This window comes from Drosophila pseudoobscura, chromosome 5 (genome assembly GCF_009870125.1).
Source record: "Drosophila pseudoobscura strain MV-25-SWS-2005 chromosome 5, UCI_Dpse_MV25, whole genome shotgun sequence".
Classification (NCBI taxonomy): Eukaryota; Metazoa; Arthropoda; class Insecta; order Diptera; family Drosophilidae; genus Drosophila; species Drosophila pseudoobscura.
In genome coordinates this window covers 927,670-942,383 of record NC_046682.1, presented here as the reverse complement: position 1 = coordinate 942,383, position 14,714 = coordinate 927,670, and the positions used below count along the sequence as shown (strand labels likewise).

The following is a 14,714-nucleotide window of genomic DNA, read 5'->3' as shown; positions in this document are numbered from 1 at the left end:
TAATTTAGTAATAAATTATGTTTACTGTACATATGAGTATAATAGTATGTCTAAATATAAGTTTACGTACATTTATATCAGATTATCTATAATGGGTCTATTAATATTACTTTATAAAAATGTACATACATATATACATATACATTTATAGACATTATTACATACATTTGTAATAATCCATGAAAATAAATTTCCATACTAGCTAGTGTTATTTTTCAAGTATTTATACAGTTTTTTGCAAATAAAACTATTTTGACTTAATAAAGATAAATGAACTAACAAATACCTCTTCATGTACTTATATTTACCTGAAACTGATATTTTCGTGACCCTACATTTTATATGGTTTATATAGTTTTTTTATAGGCTTTATGTAGCCACTTAGCGGAAAATAGGTCTTATCCAATTTATGGAGATATATTTTGGTGCTGTACCCAAATTTTATTTCTATTACGAGTGCATAAATAAATACAAATATAGATGCAATTCTTGGCATCTGCAAGGGAAACTTTGATGTTTAACTGCTTATTGTAATTTTATAAATATACATATGTAAATATGTACAAATACGGACACGTAATCTTCCAAAATAAATGCTTCTAATTAAACATGTTTTGGAATATATGCAGGAAACAATGATAAAAATAACTTTACGCAATTTAAAGAATACATCAGCTCTGAAACGTTTGAGGCTAGGAACATATTAAGCTATGAAAATCGAGTCGACATATTAGATGGCTCTGTATCGGAGAAGACATTAGACGAGGCGAGATATAATCTGGCCACTCACATAATGTCAAATGGAGTTGAATTGATAATTGCAAGTGAAAAAGGAAAGTATGTAGAACAAGAAGGGATAACATCGCAGATATTATCAAATATTCGAAGCCGTACGATACCTGCATCGCATTCTCATCATAAGCCTCTTACTCTTGCTCCGAGTACACTAAAAAACCAAATGATTTTGACGATACCCTTAGAAAAACAGGTATGGTAACAAACAATCATCAATTATCATTTAACATATCAATCATACTAAAATATTTTTATGCCATAGGAGAAATTTACTATGCCGATCAATGATAATCAAATCATTACAAAAATATGCCTCACTACCTACACATATCGCACGACTTATGTTGAGAATGGAAGCACCAGTGTGGAAAAAAAAAAAACGGTTATATCAAATAGCCATACAGAAGAGCGAAACTACTTACTTGACAGCGCCCTATTGGTAAAAGATTTAACTTTCTCAAAAGTAAGTATTTGAGTTATTTGAATTAAGTAAATAAATAATTTATATTTAAATTCATATATATATTCATATATATATATATATATATGTATACTTTCCTAATCGTGTTAGACGACCGAGTTAGTTGTTGGAATATTACCAACCCCTTTTCATTTTGTGAATACTCTTCCAAAGGATAAGACACAACAGATACCTATAGTTATCACACCTAAGACTACCTATATAAATACAATCAGTGGAGCACATAAACATATTGTTATTCTGCATCCATCAAAGGAATATACAAACTCTTATAACAGTAAAGTCTTCTTAACGAAAAGAGTGAAAGATGACCTGAAAAAGATGACTAATGAAAATATTCTTACTCAGGTAGATATTACAGAGTCTCTGCCAACACCCATCTCGCTGACATTTCCTAAAACAAAGATGAATAATTATAAAAAAACTGGGTTGTTTCTTAACGGAGTCCTAAACACTGATCTTCCCACTGCATTGATATGGAAAGAAGAACAGAGCGCTGTACACATATACGCCACAAAAACTTTCTTAACTACGTTAACTTTTTATACCACTTTGTTAAATAACAGTATAACTAGAACTAGTTTGCAAGATCCGATACCCATGACGGTGTATGACAATGATCCCACATTACACACTAAGCACGAGTATGTCAATGCCAAGCTTCACACTCAAGTAATAAAAAATATCGTCACAAACACAGTGGCTAGTTCGTTGCTTAAGCCAGAATTAGTCTCCATGTTTAGCACAGAACTCATGCGGAAAAAGGGAAAAAATGATCGCAATGCTATTGTGACGATGGCTACTTTGCTAGATGGCCAAACCATGCAAATAACCGCTGTGGAAACCCTGACCAAATTGCACACAAGTCAGAAATCTATTTTAGAAGACATTCAATCGAAACTGAGCTTAGTAAATGATATTAATAATTCACCGATCAGCATAGAGAAAATTAACCATGGTCAAAAACTAAAAGTTATCGCAACAAAAAAATCTTCCATAAATAATAAAACCTCCGTCAAATCAACGGAAAACATCCAGATGTATCCTCAAGTTGAAGAAGATCTTAGTTTATCGGAAACAGAAAATGTTGATGTATATCCAGAAACATATATAAAAACCAATCCATTAATGCAAACTGTATCGCAAATTATTGGACCTTTGACTTTAGAAAGATTTGGGCCAATGCTAAATGTTATGGCCGACTTAATAAAGAAAAATATTGCAAATAAGCATAGCGCCGATCAAAGCAGGCAGTCTTATAATCAAGGAAATCTTAAAAATGATGTAGAAACAACGAATGGAAATCAGATTATAACTAGAACTGTCGAGGGACCAATGTATATACCCCTGCAAGAAACTGAGAAAGATTACTTAACAAGCGGATATTCTTATGATGGCAACGGGAATATGGACGTGTCCGTTGATATTAATACGGTCAGTAAAGCGAAGATTAAAATTATACCTAAACACCATTTAAACCAACAAACCGTGAACAATATTTCGTTTCCACGACGCGCAGAAGATACGAAGGAAGCTTATGGAAGCTCTTTGCTTAGAACGGGTATCCCTATACGTCCGGGAGAGGTTATAACAGCCAACGCTGATGTTATAGTTGGCAGACCTAGTACGAAGGTTTCTTTAGGAGATACTGCTATGCGACACAACTTACTCGAAGTGAGAAACAACTTATTAGTGCCTAAGTTTTATCGCCAATTAATCCGTTCGAATACATTATACCCCAGTATTCCATTTTTACATCCCCCTAAGACTAATCAAGATCGCCTAGATTCCGTTAACTTGAATCGGGGAACTCTTGACGGGTATGGAAGCATATTAAAGCCGCCTCCGCCTATATATAACCAACAAATGAGTAAATTTGAAAACAATTTGCAGTATCTGCTGTATCCGACCCCATTGCTTGCCCAATCACGACTAACGCAAAGTCGAATTAAGTACCCGCTACCTATTGAGCAGAACAAGTATCCGAGTGATAATTATTATGCTTCAGAAAAAATCGCCAGCTTGAATTCGGAGCTGAACAGTAATGAAATATTAGAGATAATGCGAATACCAGAAATATTTAGTACTAGACTGCCTGCCATTACTAGTTATTTGGCTTTATCAAACACCTATCATTATTCTCCAATTCCGCATTCTCTGGTATACCCATTAAACCCGACTGGGACATACAGATCGCCATTATCTGCTTCTACATATTCGGCACTTCATCAAGTTAATCTAAAAAAGGAGATGCTTAGTCACACAGTCAATATGCATGCACCTCCACTTACATTTAAAAAAGAAGTTGAACATTTTCCGCATGCTGCTGCCATTAGGGGACGCATTGTTCACTTGTCAATGCCTTTAATCAAGATACCGGTTAATGAAGCTAAAGTAGATGTACGAGTATCCCCCCAAATTAATAGAGTAGTTCTTGTACAAGATAAACACTCCAGTACGGATTCAAGTGACAATAAATTTAAACAACGAAATCAGAACCTATCGAATTTGGCAATTGGTCAAAGCAGCGCGTCAGAAAATTACAAAAACCTTTTTACAAACAACTTCACGCCTTCGACAAGTAATGCGAATGAACTTTCTAAAATATATGAATCTAACGGCGGATATACGAATATTTTGTACCGCAATCTAACAAAAGCGGCACAAAGGTTCCCTCTGGGCGACATTGGTTTATCCTTAGAACATGATCAAAAAGCTGATTACTCGAACTATTCTCTTCAATTCTACAATGAGAACAATCCGGAAACACTAAATAAACACTCTTTAAGCTTGTGGTTAATAATGCAACAAAGTCAACCAATTATAACAGCTCCTCACAGCTCACAATATTCGAAAATGATTACTAGCAACATTGATAAGATCCTTTTAGCAACAGGAGAACATTTTCATTTGGGAACTTTAATTAAGTCTGAATTTGAGTTTGAAAAGTCTAAAAGGACACCTCTAACGCAAGTCCCAATTTCGATTAATCATATTTCTAGCGCAACGCATAAAATGAGTGTATTCGCTGATACTACAAAGACTCTATTGGAACATTCAAATCCAAGGGCACATTTTTATAAAACTTCAATTCTAATAAATACCACTGTAAAGTATTCTAAAATGGCGATGGCCACTAATGCAAATTCACTCAAAATTTCTTCAACACTATTGTCGGCAAGATTCCAACATTTTGACACTCAAACTCTCGGTACTAACTTAGATACAATAAATTCTCAAATAAACCGTTCCGAAAATAGTTCCTTCAAGCCGATAAAACACGATATAAAAAGACTTGAACCGTCTGAAATAGTACACCACGATTTTCAAACTATTTTAAAAAGAACAAGTGAATTAACAAATCGTCTGCCTTCTAGTTTTACTGCTATGAAAAAATCTATTCTGGAGCCCATGAAAATATTATTCTCTACAGCAGATAATGTTTCATTATTAATCCCTACGATAACAAAAAAAATCCAATCAAAAGAATCTCTAGGTGCAGGTGTGTCGTTAATCTCGAATATGATTCCATTGAACTCATCGGAGATTTTAAAAGCCACTCTAATACCTACCAGGAACACAATAAGTGTCAGTGGCTGGAGCTCAATTTATTCCATATCTATGAAGCAAGATATACAAAAAATTGTTCAGGTTAACGACACTAAAAAGCAGTTTCGATCAAGGCATCCAGACAAAGGCATACAGATCAGTGCATTTATTCCTGCCAACACGCATATTCTCAACGATACGAAAATATCCTATCCATCCGTATTTAATGGAACTAAGTCTAAATCATCTTTGGCGATTTTTCCTACCCGAAAGAGTTCAAAAGAACCGGATACATTAGTAGCGATGTCCAGAAAAAAAGGGGCAATGCAGTCCGATATCGCACGAAATTCACAGAATTTATATACTTCAAGCTTGCCACAAATAAAGCCTACGTTTTCAAATCCGTTAACAAAGAAACCGTCACAAATAATAAATGGATTTAAACCAGAAATCATAAACATAAGCTCTGTTATCAACACGAGGCCAGATTTGTATCAAAAGATTACGACTAAAGATTCCATTAACAGTCTAACGCTAATAGCAATCTCCAAAAGTACGTCTGTTATTGACCAAAGGCATAATTCGCCCATTTTATTAACTCATCCATTTCGGGATGAGGAAATGTATTCCCCTATCGATTCCAGAAGTATACATCTAAGTGGTGTACTGATTGATACACCTTCAAAAACTAAGCATATAACAAAATTAAGCTCAGCTAGCGCTTGCAATCCAGTGTGCAAATCAAAAAAAAATGAAATATGCGTTATTATTAGTAATGGAGATGAATCTGTAAGCCATTGTGCGTGTCGACCAAGTTTTGGGCGCATATTTCCGGACCGACCTTGCAAGCGTATGTTTCAAACACTAATTTTTGTATGTTACCTCGATTTATAACGACTTTTGACATTACAGCCACATATACCTACGAAATGCAAATGGAAACTCTCCGAGTTGGAAACTATATCCTCAAGTTCAACGATGGGCTTAAAAGTAATGTGTCAAACGAATATCGTCACCTCAGTGGAATTATACTAGACGCCGTCGATCGCATGATTATGCAATCGGACTTTCGGGACGTTTATCATGGAGTGCAATTAATTAGCATTGCTGCTAATAAGAAAGATAATATCATTAGTAAATTCTTGCTGCAGGTGAGTTTTCGACCAATTGTTCCTATGCCTAAGCTTAAGCTAAAATTGATATAGCTCTAGTTAAAAGTCTTGTACATACTTTATGTAGCCTGTCCGTCTCAAAGATCTCATGACAATACTCGAAGGATATCAAAGTTGAAATAAAGAATTAGAAAATTTGGTTTTGTGGGCGGACAGATATCGCCAAGTTACGAACTAGCGGACTGTATTATCTTTAATATTGATTTTATTGTATTCAGCCAGGATCCGGTTTTCTCTTTCCTATTTACTTTTGAAATCACATAAATTGGTGCCCCCGTTTTCACATTCCGCAAGATTTCTTCGTTTTCACGCCAAAAACATATATTACCATTTAATGCAATAATATAGATTTGACATCATTACCAGGGCAGTTTAGCTTGTGCCTTTAATATACCCGATACTCAAAATGAGTTTAGGGGTATATATTTTATTTGTGGTGAAAATGGATGTGTGAAACGTCCAGAAGGAATCGTTTCCGACCCCATAAATATACATATATATTCTTGATCAGCATCAATAGCCGAGTCGATTGAGCAATGTCTGTCTGTAAGTCCCTATGAGCACCTAGTGCTCAAAGACTATAAGAGCTAGAGCAACGACATTTTGTATCCAGACTTCTGTGATATGTCACTATTACAAGTATATTTCCAACATCGCCCCACTCCCTTCCGCCCCCACAAAGGACGAAAATCTATGGCATTCACAATTTTAAAGATATAAAGAAATACTATATCGTTTAGACTGCAGAATCTAAACCAGATCGTACTATTATTATAGCCAGAATGAAGAAAACAATTTCATTTTCTCTCGCTCTGTTTCTCTCTAACACACATGTTTCAGGGTCGGCTTTGCCTATTGATAAAAGTGAGTTCCTAGATCTCAGAGACTATAAAAGCTAGAGTAACCAAATTTGATATCCACAATCCTGTTAGATCTCAGTATAACACGTGTATTTCAAAATTTCGCCCAACCCCCTTCCGCCCCCGCAAAGAACGAAAACCTGTGGCATCCACAATATTGAAGATACGAGAAAACTAAAAACGCACAATATGGTATGTATGACTATGCACTATAGGAAACTCAAATAAGCTTAACAATGAGCTTTTAATAATTTGGACGTTTTTGGTAAAAGCTGAATGTTTCGGTAATGAATCGATTATTTTAATCTAGTAATTGACTACTACGCGGATATGTTACCTTAAAATGTTAATAATTTCTCTACATTTCAGTTGTCTGAGAACAGCGATCAAAAGCGACTGTCATCCGTTTTTAAAAAATATTTGCGGCAAAGCAACTTTAGTATTGGAGGCACTGAGTTATATACCTCAAAAGAAGGAATTAATTCATTAGAATTCAAAGGTGATAATTTTGCGATTACCAGATAATATTTGTGTCTGCTATTTGTTTTGATTTACGCAGATTTCGACGAATGTCTTCACGATAATTTTCATGACTGTTCGACCAATGCTCAATGCTTTAACTTGGGTGGCAGTTACACATGCAGTTGCCGGGATGGTTATGTAGATATATCTGATAACGCCATTTATCCAGGTAGAAAATGCTCAGATAACATAATTGGCTGTGAAAAGTGCAATTACCACGGCAAATGTATTAGAACGCCGCTGGATAAAGTTCTGAAGTTAACTACGGTATGCCAGTGCTTTCCTTGGTATGCAGGAACGACATGCCAACTAAATCTTAAGATACTTTTGATCTGTCTGATTGCCATCGGCACAGTTCTGTTTATTTTGCTCCTGTTTTGCATATTAATTATACACACAAAGCGTAAGAATCAGGGCGCTTCCGCAAGTTCCATGTTTATTGCAGCATCAAATATACACCCTAGTATGCTGACATCATCTGGAAAATCTCGAATTGTGGAATATATAAATGATTCCAATAGCGAATCAAGTTATAGCTCAGGATCTATTTTGCATAAGGTAAAGTAAGGTAGCACATTAAAATAATTCGCATATACTTATAGTCTCGTTCGCTAAATTTAGAAAGGACATGGGGTGAAAAGGTCGAAAATGAAATCGAAAGTGGAAGTGCTTACAAAAACAAATTTAGCCAACAAATGCAAAGTTACTTCAATACGGAATATGTATGACGTACTTGATTTAAGTGAAGCAATTGAAGAACACGACATTCCATCATATAACATGGATGAAGGTGTTGCTGATACAGACCAAGCCGATCGTTCTCTCACCTTTATGATACCACGTGCTAAATTCCGCCAACCGTATATTTTAAAAAATGTTCAACTGAATAATAATCTAACCTTGGAAAAAAAAGAAACACAAGGAGATTTGCATAAAAAGGAGGGCTTGGAATATCGATCTGTTTTTATCGATAGGTCAAAGCACCTTTTAAAAAAAATTGAACATTCCGCTCAAGAACGCATCACACCCACTAGTGCATTAGTTTCTGCTGGCTATGAAGTCTCTGCTATTGTAAACGATTCCTGCGCCGCACCTGGCAAAGTCGTATCAACCATGACTGTTGATATAAAATCCCAACAGAATGTAAAACTAGATTCTGAGTAAGTAAAATAAATATAGGAACAATCAAACCGTCAAACGCCAAACCACACTTGGTCGGGAAATATTAAATATATTGATAAAAAACCCTTTTTGGTGTCTAAAATATGAATTAAAATAGATACCATAGATAAGCCATAATTATATTATAATAATTTCATTTTTATATGATCTCAATTAGATCAAATGGCGTACGGTCATTTGACGAAACAACAGTTGAAGCTGTAACTATCCCCGCTCTTCTCAAATTAGACTCGCAGATCAAAAACCATACAATTGAGGTGAATTTTTTTTATCACAAATTTAATGGTGGAATTACTATGAAAACACAAATTGAATAAAATTAAATCTAGGAATTAAACACAATGGCTGAAAGAGATTTGGGCTCAACCTTTTTGTTGCCACATACGCATCTATATAAGCCAGAGAAGGTCTGTCAAATTACAAAATATTTTAAATCAATAATTAATGTGTGTTAACTGTTATAGATACCGAGTGAATTTTCTGGACTTGATTCTCTGTAAATGCTGAAACATCAAGATTGAACGACACCTTTAAAAGCATATGATGTCAGCTCTATAATATAATTTTCATCCCACCACCTCCTGCCCAACCGACGAAACAGGGATGGAAAAAAAAATAAATTTAAGGTATCAGTGAAGAGCAAACAAATCTTATGGTACATGATAACGAATCGATTTTATTCGATCTTGGTAATTTCAAAGTGTATATTGTGTGCAATAACAAGAATATCGACTGATACTGATCATACTGATAAGGATGCGACTTTTGCGAAAATTATAATCAATCGAAATCCTATAGACATTTGCCAGTTGCATTTATGAAAACAAACTACAATATATTACGAGTATTTACTACTATGTCTGCTAGTGGAACGTTGCTAAATATATATATATTATATATAATTAATCAGAAATACAGGAACTTAATTTATTTTTGTACTCTAAGAGTATTTATATTTAGTTCTTAAGTTTTTAAATTGCTGTCAGTGGACTAGGGTATAAACTAGGCACACATTAACTAAAATATAATTTAAATACAAGAGTACAAAAACGGGTAAACAATTTTTATAACTTTCTAATATATATTTGTGTATAGAAATATAGAATTCTTTGTACCCGAATATAATCTGTGCCAGTTTTTTAAATAAGTATGTCAAAACCTTTTTGTAATAAGCGATGTATTATAATAAGTATATTTTATCATTTTTATCTAATGCCTAAAAATCGACAACCTTTTGAATATTGAATTATTCGGCTATAATTATTCATTAATGTGATTATTCGATATTATATTATCAAAATCATTTGTATAACAAAATAAAAGCTATTTTGTAATAAATGTCCTTTATTTGTGAATATATTTGCGTTATAACATGTTTTCGATTAGGTGACGTGGTCATATATAAAATGCCATGGATTTCTTTTATTCATTGTTAAGTAATAGGATCTGAGCATTTAAAAGAACTAAGAATTCTGGGTGTCCAACATGTTTTACTTGAATTCACACATTTTGTATGTTTTTCATTGGTGTATAACTATACCAATTTGGTCGCTATTACAATGGATTATTTTTGCAAACGATGGAGAACCTGTGAACAGAAATTACATAACCAATGGTTCCTAAAGATATACATACATACATATATGAATTGAATCGGCTATACAGGGAATGTGCCCGTCCCCTAAATCAACATATGTAAATACTACCTACCAAAAGTGACGATGATAAAACTGGTGGTTGACAAGTGTTAGCCGTAGTGGTACCCTAGCCTTCTATGTCCGGCACAAATGGGGTGAAAACGGGGTTGCTGCTGCGACCTTTAGGTAATCAAATAGTTCGTGGACGTTGGTCGATGGTCGGTCGGTAATTGTCGGCAGAGTTTAAGCACTCGGAGACGTTAGACTGCGGTATAACGTACAACTCGCTATGTCGAGACTGGGGTATTAAAACTGAACTGAGTTCTGCTGCAAGGAAACACCTGAGCTACAGTCCACTTTGCCCCTATATATGTGGCCGAGCTATAACACCTACCAATTTTTCCCAATACAGTGGAAAAAAGGTGGTTGGTCGTGGACCGTTAAGCAGACATACAGGTGCAAAGGCAACGACCATCAATGCAGTACAGTTCTAGCAGTCCATCTGAAACGGTTAAATAACATAAATTCGTCGCAGCCGTTAAAAGTACTTGATACAAAAAAAAGAATTGTATTGAATAAACACAAAAGTAAGTGGTATGTTATCCACTCACCAAAGTCGTACATACTGTTTTGTGAATCAAGATATTACTTATATGTCTATGTACTATATATATTATGTATACGTATACATAGATATATATTGGATCTTCAGCAAAATTATGTGTTAGCCAATTAATATGATTTTGCAACAAATCAAGAAGTGGATATAACAGTCTTACTGCCTTATGTAGCTATTTGGACCAAAGAAAAATTACGTCCGCTGTACTTTTATGACTCACTCGCAGGTAGCCCATAAAAACTTACCAATACAATCGGAAGTCTATTTTCAAAATGGCGCAGTGAATTCTTCACCCCTATTAACTTACTCATCGCAAGTTCTCCCTTGGCCCCAATCATGTTGTTACATAGAAGTTCTCGAGAGCCAATCATAACATTGTTGCCGGTACATGGAAAAAATAATAGAGTCGTTCCAATTATTTGAAATTGCCAATCAAACTGGACACAATATATTGGACGAAAAACAATATATTCTATGCAATTGGAAAATAATATTATAAAAATAACTTAGTCCATTCGTAGAAGCCATTTGAATGAATATTTAATTTACTCCAAATTGTGTAAAAGTGTAGTTCTGGTTTTTTCGCGTATTTTCATCATAATCGTTTTTTTTTTTATTTAATGTTTCGAACTGATTGGCAAAAAATCGTAGAACTACTAACGTCAGCGTCCCAAAGCTCCCTTCTATTTGTGTACACTTGCAAACGGAATTATAAAATGGTACAAAGTACTCCAAAATATATATGTACATATATGCGAGGGCTGGCCCTTTTATTTTTATCCAATTTTAGCCTCCAACCAGTCAGGACGTTTTAAGTCTTGGCACACGTGCCGCGACAAAACTAATTTTATACGTGAACGCCAGAATTGGTTTTGGAACCGATGAGTGCTGCATGCTTTCTATCTCTCTTTCTCTCTCTCTCTCTCTCTTTCCTTGTAATCTCTGTTTGCAAAAGGAACAGATCGATTTTTTGGTTAAAGCGGGTAGGATGGTGATTGTGGTCATGTGACACTCCTCCCCGACCGGGAGCTCAAAGATTTCTACCAATCAAAGTAGCGTGGAAAAATTTAGATAAATGTGTAGTCTCTGAGAGAAAACTAGGAGTTAAACGAGACGGACTCGAAGACAGACAGGGCTATATCGACTCAGGTATTGATGATGATCAAGAATATATACATACATATGTATACTTTCTGTGGTGGGAAACGCTTCCTTCTGGCTGTTACATACATATTTCTAATGTAAATGAACACGAATCCAGTGGTATACTACTGAGTACCGGGAATAAATATCTGTTGAGGCGGCTATGTGTAACAGCTCGGATACAATCCGAGGTATTTCGAGTTTGGTTTCCCCTAATTCTAATTATAATGCAAAAGTTGCTTTACCGAAAGTGCACCAATTGACATGAGGCGATTGCCGAATTATCCTATATTCGAGAAAAATTCAGGTTGAAGGCCAAGTTTTCATGTAATATTGATCTAACTGATCTTGCAATATCGATTGAATTCATTGCAACTAATCTAAGCAATGGCTAAGCATGTTGCTTCAACGCCAAAAATGTAGGAAGTTGATCTTAATAATCCTCGTCGAAAATCGGATACGCCGGACATAATATCACGATTTGTGTGTTTTTCTCTCAGCACGAATTTTTCAAATTCCGATATTATATTTTTTAACCAATCTTAGATAATTCGAGCCTTTTCCGAACATTAAAATTTTTTTTGTTAACACCATTACTTTTTTTCATAAAAAAGGGGCAGCTAATAATCCCACTCTACTCAAGGGCAGATCTTGCTTAATTTCTTAATCATAAATCCAAAATATCAAACCAAGTGCTAAAATATTCTGATATATTCTCGTTATCTTAATTAATAGAAACGAAAAGAATGAAAAAATATCAGACGCTAAAGAAAATAGTCTTTTACTGGTGGTGGAACTGCCAGTGTATATAAAGTTCGGCGAGCCAAAGTGTGCTATTGTGTTTTTAAATTTTATAAATTGTATGTAGCATAGTATTATTTAAGATCGACTTTATATATTATATAGCTTCCACAGGTAGATTCGATTAACGGACCAACGTCCATTGTTACCGTATACAATGTTAACATATCAAAACTCATTTCGTAAGAGCAATGCTGTGTTGAAAGGCAACACTAAAGTGCAAAAACAAGACGATTCTGATGAAGAGCGCGAGTTAACAAATCTCAACTGGCTTTTGCGAAACCAAAACTTAACATGGCCGAAAACAATTGACACAATCACCGAGGACGACATAAATACAAATGCGAATTCGAAAGTAATGTCACAGGGGATACATTTCCGAACTCAAAATCTATCGGAGGAGCAAATTAAACAGAGCTACGAAGAGAGCTCGGTAAATAAAAATCCTGTATCTAAGTCGAAAATACTTTCTCAATACAAAATGCTACCACCGTCACCATTACCGAAGCGCCCTACTCCAGCAGAACGATATGAAATCTTTATAAACAAAATAAAACGGTAAGTAATACGATACTCTCCTCGTACGAGTAGATACATAATTTTTTTTGCATTCATTGATTCTCTAGAGACTTATCAGAATATGAAAAGTTAGCATCAAAGTACGAAACAGACGTGACGGAAAAACCACCATTCAACTACTCACATATAATTGGAATGGCAATGCTAGTAAATGGACGGGTCACTTTGCAACAAATATGTGCATGGATTGAGTCAAAGTTTGCATTTTTTCGGGTGCGAAAAAGATGGAATGTAAGTTGTTCTATAACTGACATGTTTCATTTCGATTATAAAATATTATAATATAAATTGTTATTTAGAACTCAATTAGGCACAACTTGTCGCTCCACCACTGCTTTCGTAATCGAAAACGCGAGGAAAAGGGGAAAGGTGGTTACTGGGAACTGGGAGTAGACCCAAAAAAATGTGATAGGAAGCGCATACGCAATCGAAAACTGTCACATAAAAAATTAAATCAAACGCCTAAAAGAAGTTGGGCGCACTGGAACACCACTAACCCCAATATTCAAAACGTTTCGGGCGAATATAATCAACTGGCACCAATACAGCATGGGGAATCTATTCAAAATTCTTACAGAAGAAGTTCTAAAATGCCTCAACCAAATGCCTTAGTAGAAATTAAAGGACCGAAGAACCATGGGTCGTCATCTTTTACACTGACCGAGTTGGGCTTGTCGTTATCTACTGGTGTTAGTTCTCAGGTAAACGACATTTTTACCTCCTCATTTCGGTCTAATATGGGACCAATGACAACGATTGCTGACGAGCAAATATATCAGCAACAATATGAGCTTGGCACAATTATTATTAGCACTACGGAGATTATCGACGAGTCAAATGGTTTAAATTGCCTTATAACCGACAAATTAGGATGTACTAGCATGGTAAGACTTACTATATTACTATATTCTTGAATCCTAACGATACTATCCAAGTCTCTATTTCGTCAGATATACAAAGAGGACGATATTGCCCCGTTTAATGAAAGCGTAAACATTACGTCTAATATGACACCAGTTCTTGCTTCCACATCAGCAAATTTAAATGTTCTTGAAGAACAAGATGGAACTTTAATAACATCTGCTATCTCCAGTCCTGTACATCCAAGTAGCATTACTATTAATTACGACTACACAAATTTTCGACCCCTAATGGATAGCATAGATGAGCCGTTTCATTACCTGCACAGCACCGCTGAGTTCGGACGTAGCGATGATATTTTAGATAACCTTCTTGACGTTTGTGTAACACACTATTAAAAACTATGCTAATACGCAACACTTACTCGTATTATGAACTAGCAAAACACATGCGACTTCGCCATAGTGCATTTTGTAAATGATTGTAAAGAATTAAAGAAATTGCAACAACTAA

At 35.1% G+C, this 14,714-nt stretch overlaps 2 protein-coding genes and 1 long non-coding RNA gene across 10 annotated transcripts in view; 2 read left to right on the top strand and 1 right to left on the bottom strand.

Annotated features, from left to right (window-relative positions):
* Nucleotides 1–9,159, top strand: part of LOC26534304 (mucin-5AC) — a 19,683-nt gene extending 10,524 nt beyond the window's left edge. Inside the window, exons 4-13 of one of the 3 annotated variants that reach the window (XM_033381370.1) lie at nt 630–988; nt 1,058–1,258; nt 1,625–5,675; nt 5,738–5,976; nt 7,227–7,356; nt 7,417–7,937; nt 8,001–8,539; nt 8,719–8,818; nt 8,891–8,968; nt 9,026–9,159. In XM_033381370.1, the coding sequence (XP_033237261.1) occupies nt 630–988; nt 1,058–1,258; nt 1,625–5,675; nt 5,738–5,976; nt 7,227–7,356; nt 7,417–7,937; nt 8,001–8,539; nt 8,719–8,818; nt 8,891–8,968; nt 9,026–9,061 (6,254 nt within the window). In that variant the 3' untranslated portion in view covers nt 9,062–9,159. Of the gene's footprint in view, nt 1–629; nt 989–1,057; nt 1,259–1,366; nt 5,676–5,737; nt 5,977–7,226; nt 7,357–7,416; nt 7,938–8,000; nt 8,540–8,718; nt 8,819–8,890; nt 8,969–9,025 lie in introns of all 3 variants that reach the window. The other 2 variants (XM_033381369.1, XM_033381368.1) reach the window with 2 other exon arrangements.
* LOC117184355 (uncharacterized) lies at nt 9,135–11,259 on the bottom strand. Of its 4 annotated transcripts, none has more exons than XR_004469658.1 (3): nt 11,063–11,259; nt 10,201–10,700; nt 9,135–10,149 (listed from the first exon to the last, which is right to left on the bottom strand). It is a non-coding gene; the product is annotated as an uncharacterized lncRNA (long non-coding RNA). The 4 variants fall into 4 exon arrangements; XR_004469659.1 differs by having other exon boundaries at nt 10,272–10,700; XR_004469660.1 differs by having other exon boundaries at nt 9,135–10,525; nt 10,593–10,700.
* LOC117184353 (forkhead box protein I1c) lies at nt 10,670–14,714 on the top strand. Of its 3 annotated transcripts, none has more exons than XM_033381375.1 (5): nt 10,670–10,785; nt 12,867–13,319; nt 13,388–13,571; nt 13,640–14,224; nt 14,291–14,714. In XM_033381375.1, the coding sequence occupies exons 2-5, from the start codon at nt 12,919–12,921 to the stop codon at nt 14,597–14,599; spliced, it is 1,479 nt and encodes a 492-aa protein (XP_033237266.1). In that variant the 5' UTR covers nt 10,670–10,785; nt 12,867–12,918; the 3' UTR covers nt 14,600–14,714. The 3 variants fall into 3 exon arrangements, with proteins under 3 accessions (XP_033237266.1, XP_033237268.1, XP_033237267.1); XM_033381377.1 differs by having other exon boundaries at nt 10,697–10,785; nt 12,876–13,319; XM_033381376.1 differs by having other exon boundaries at nt 10,697–10,792.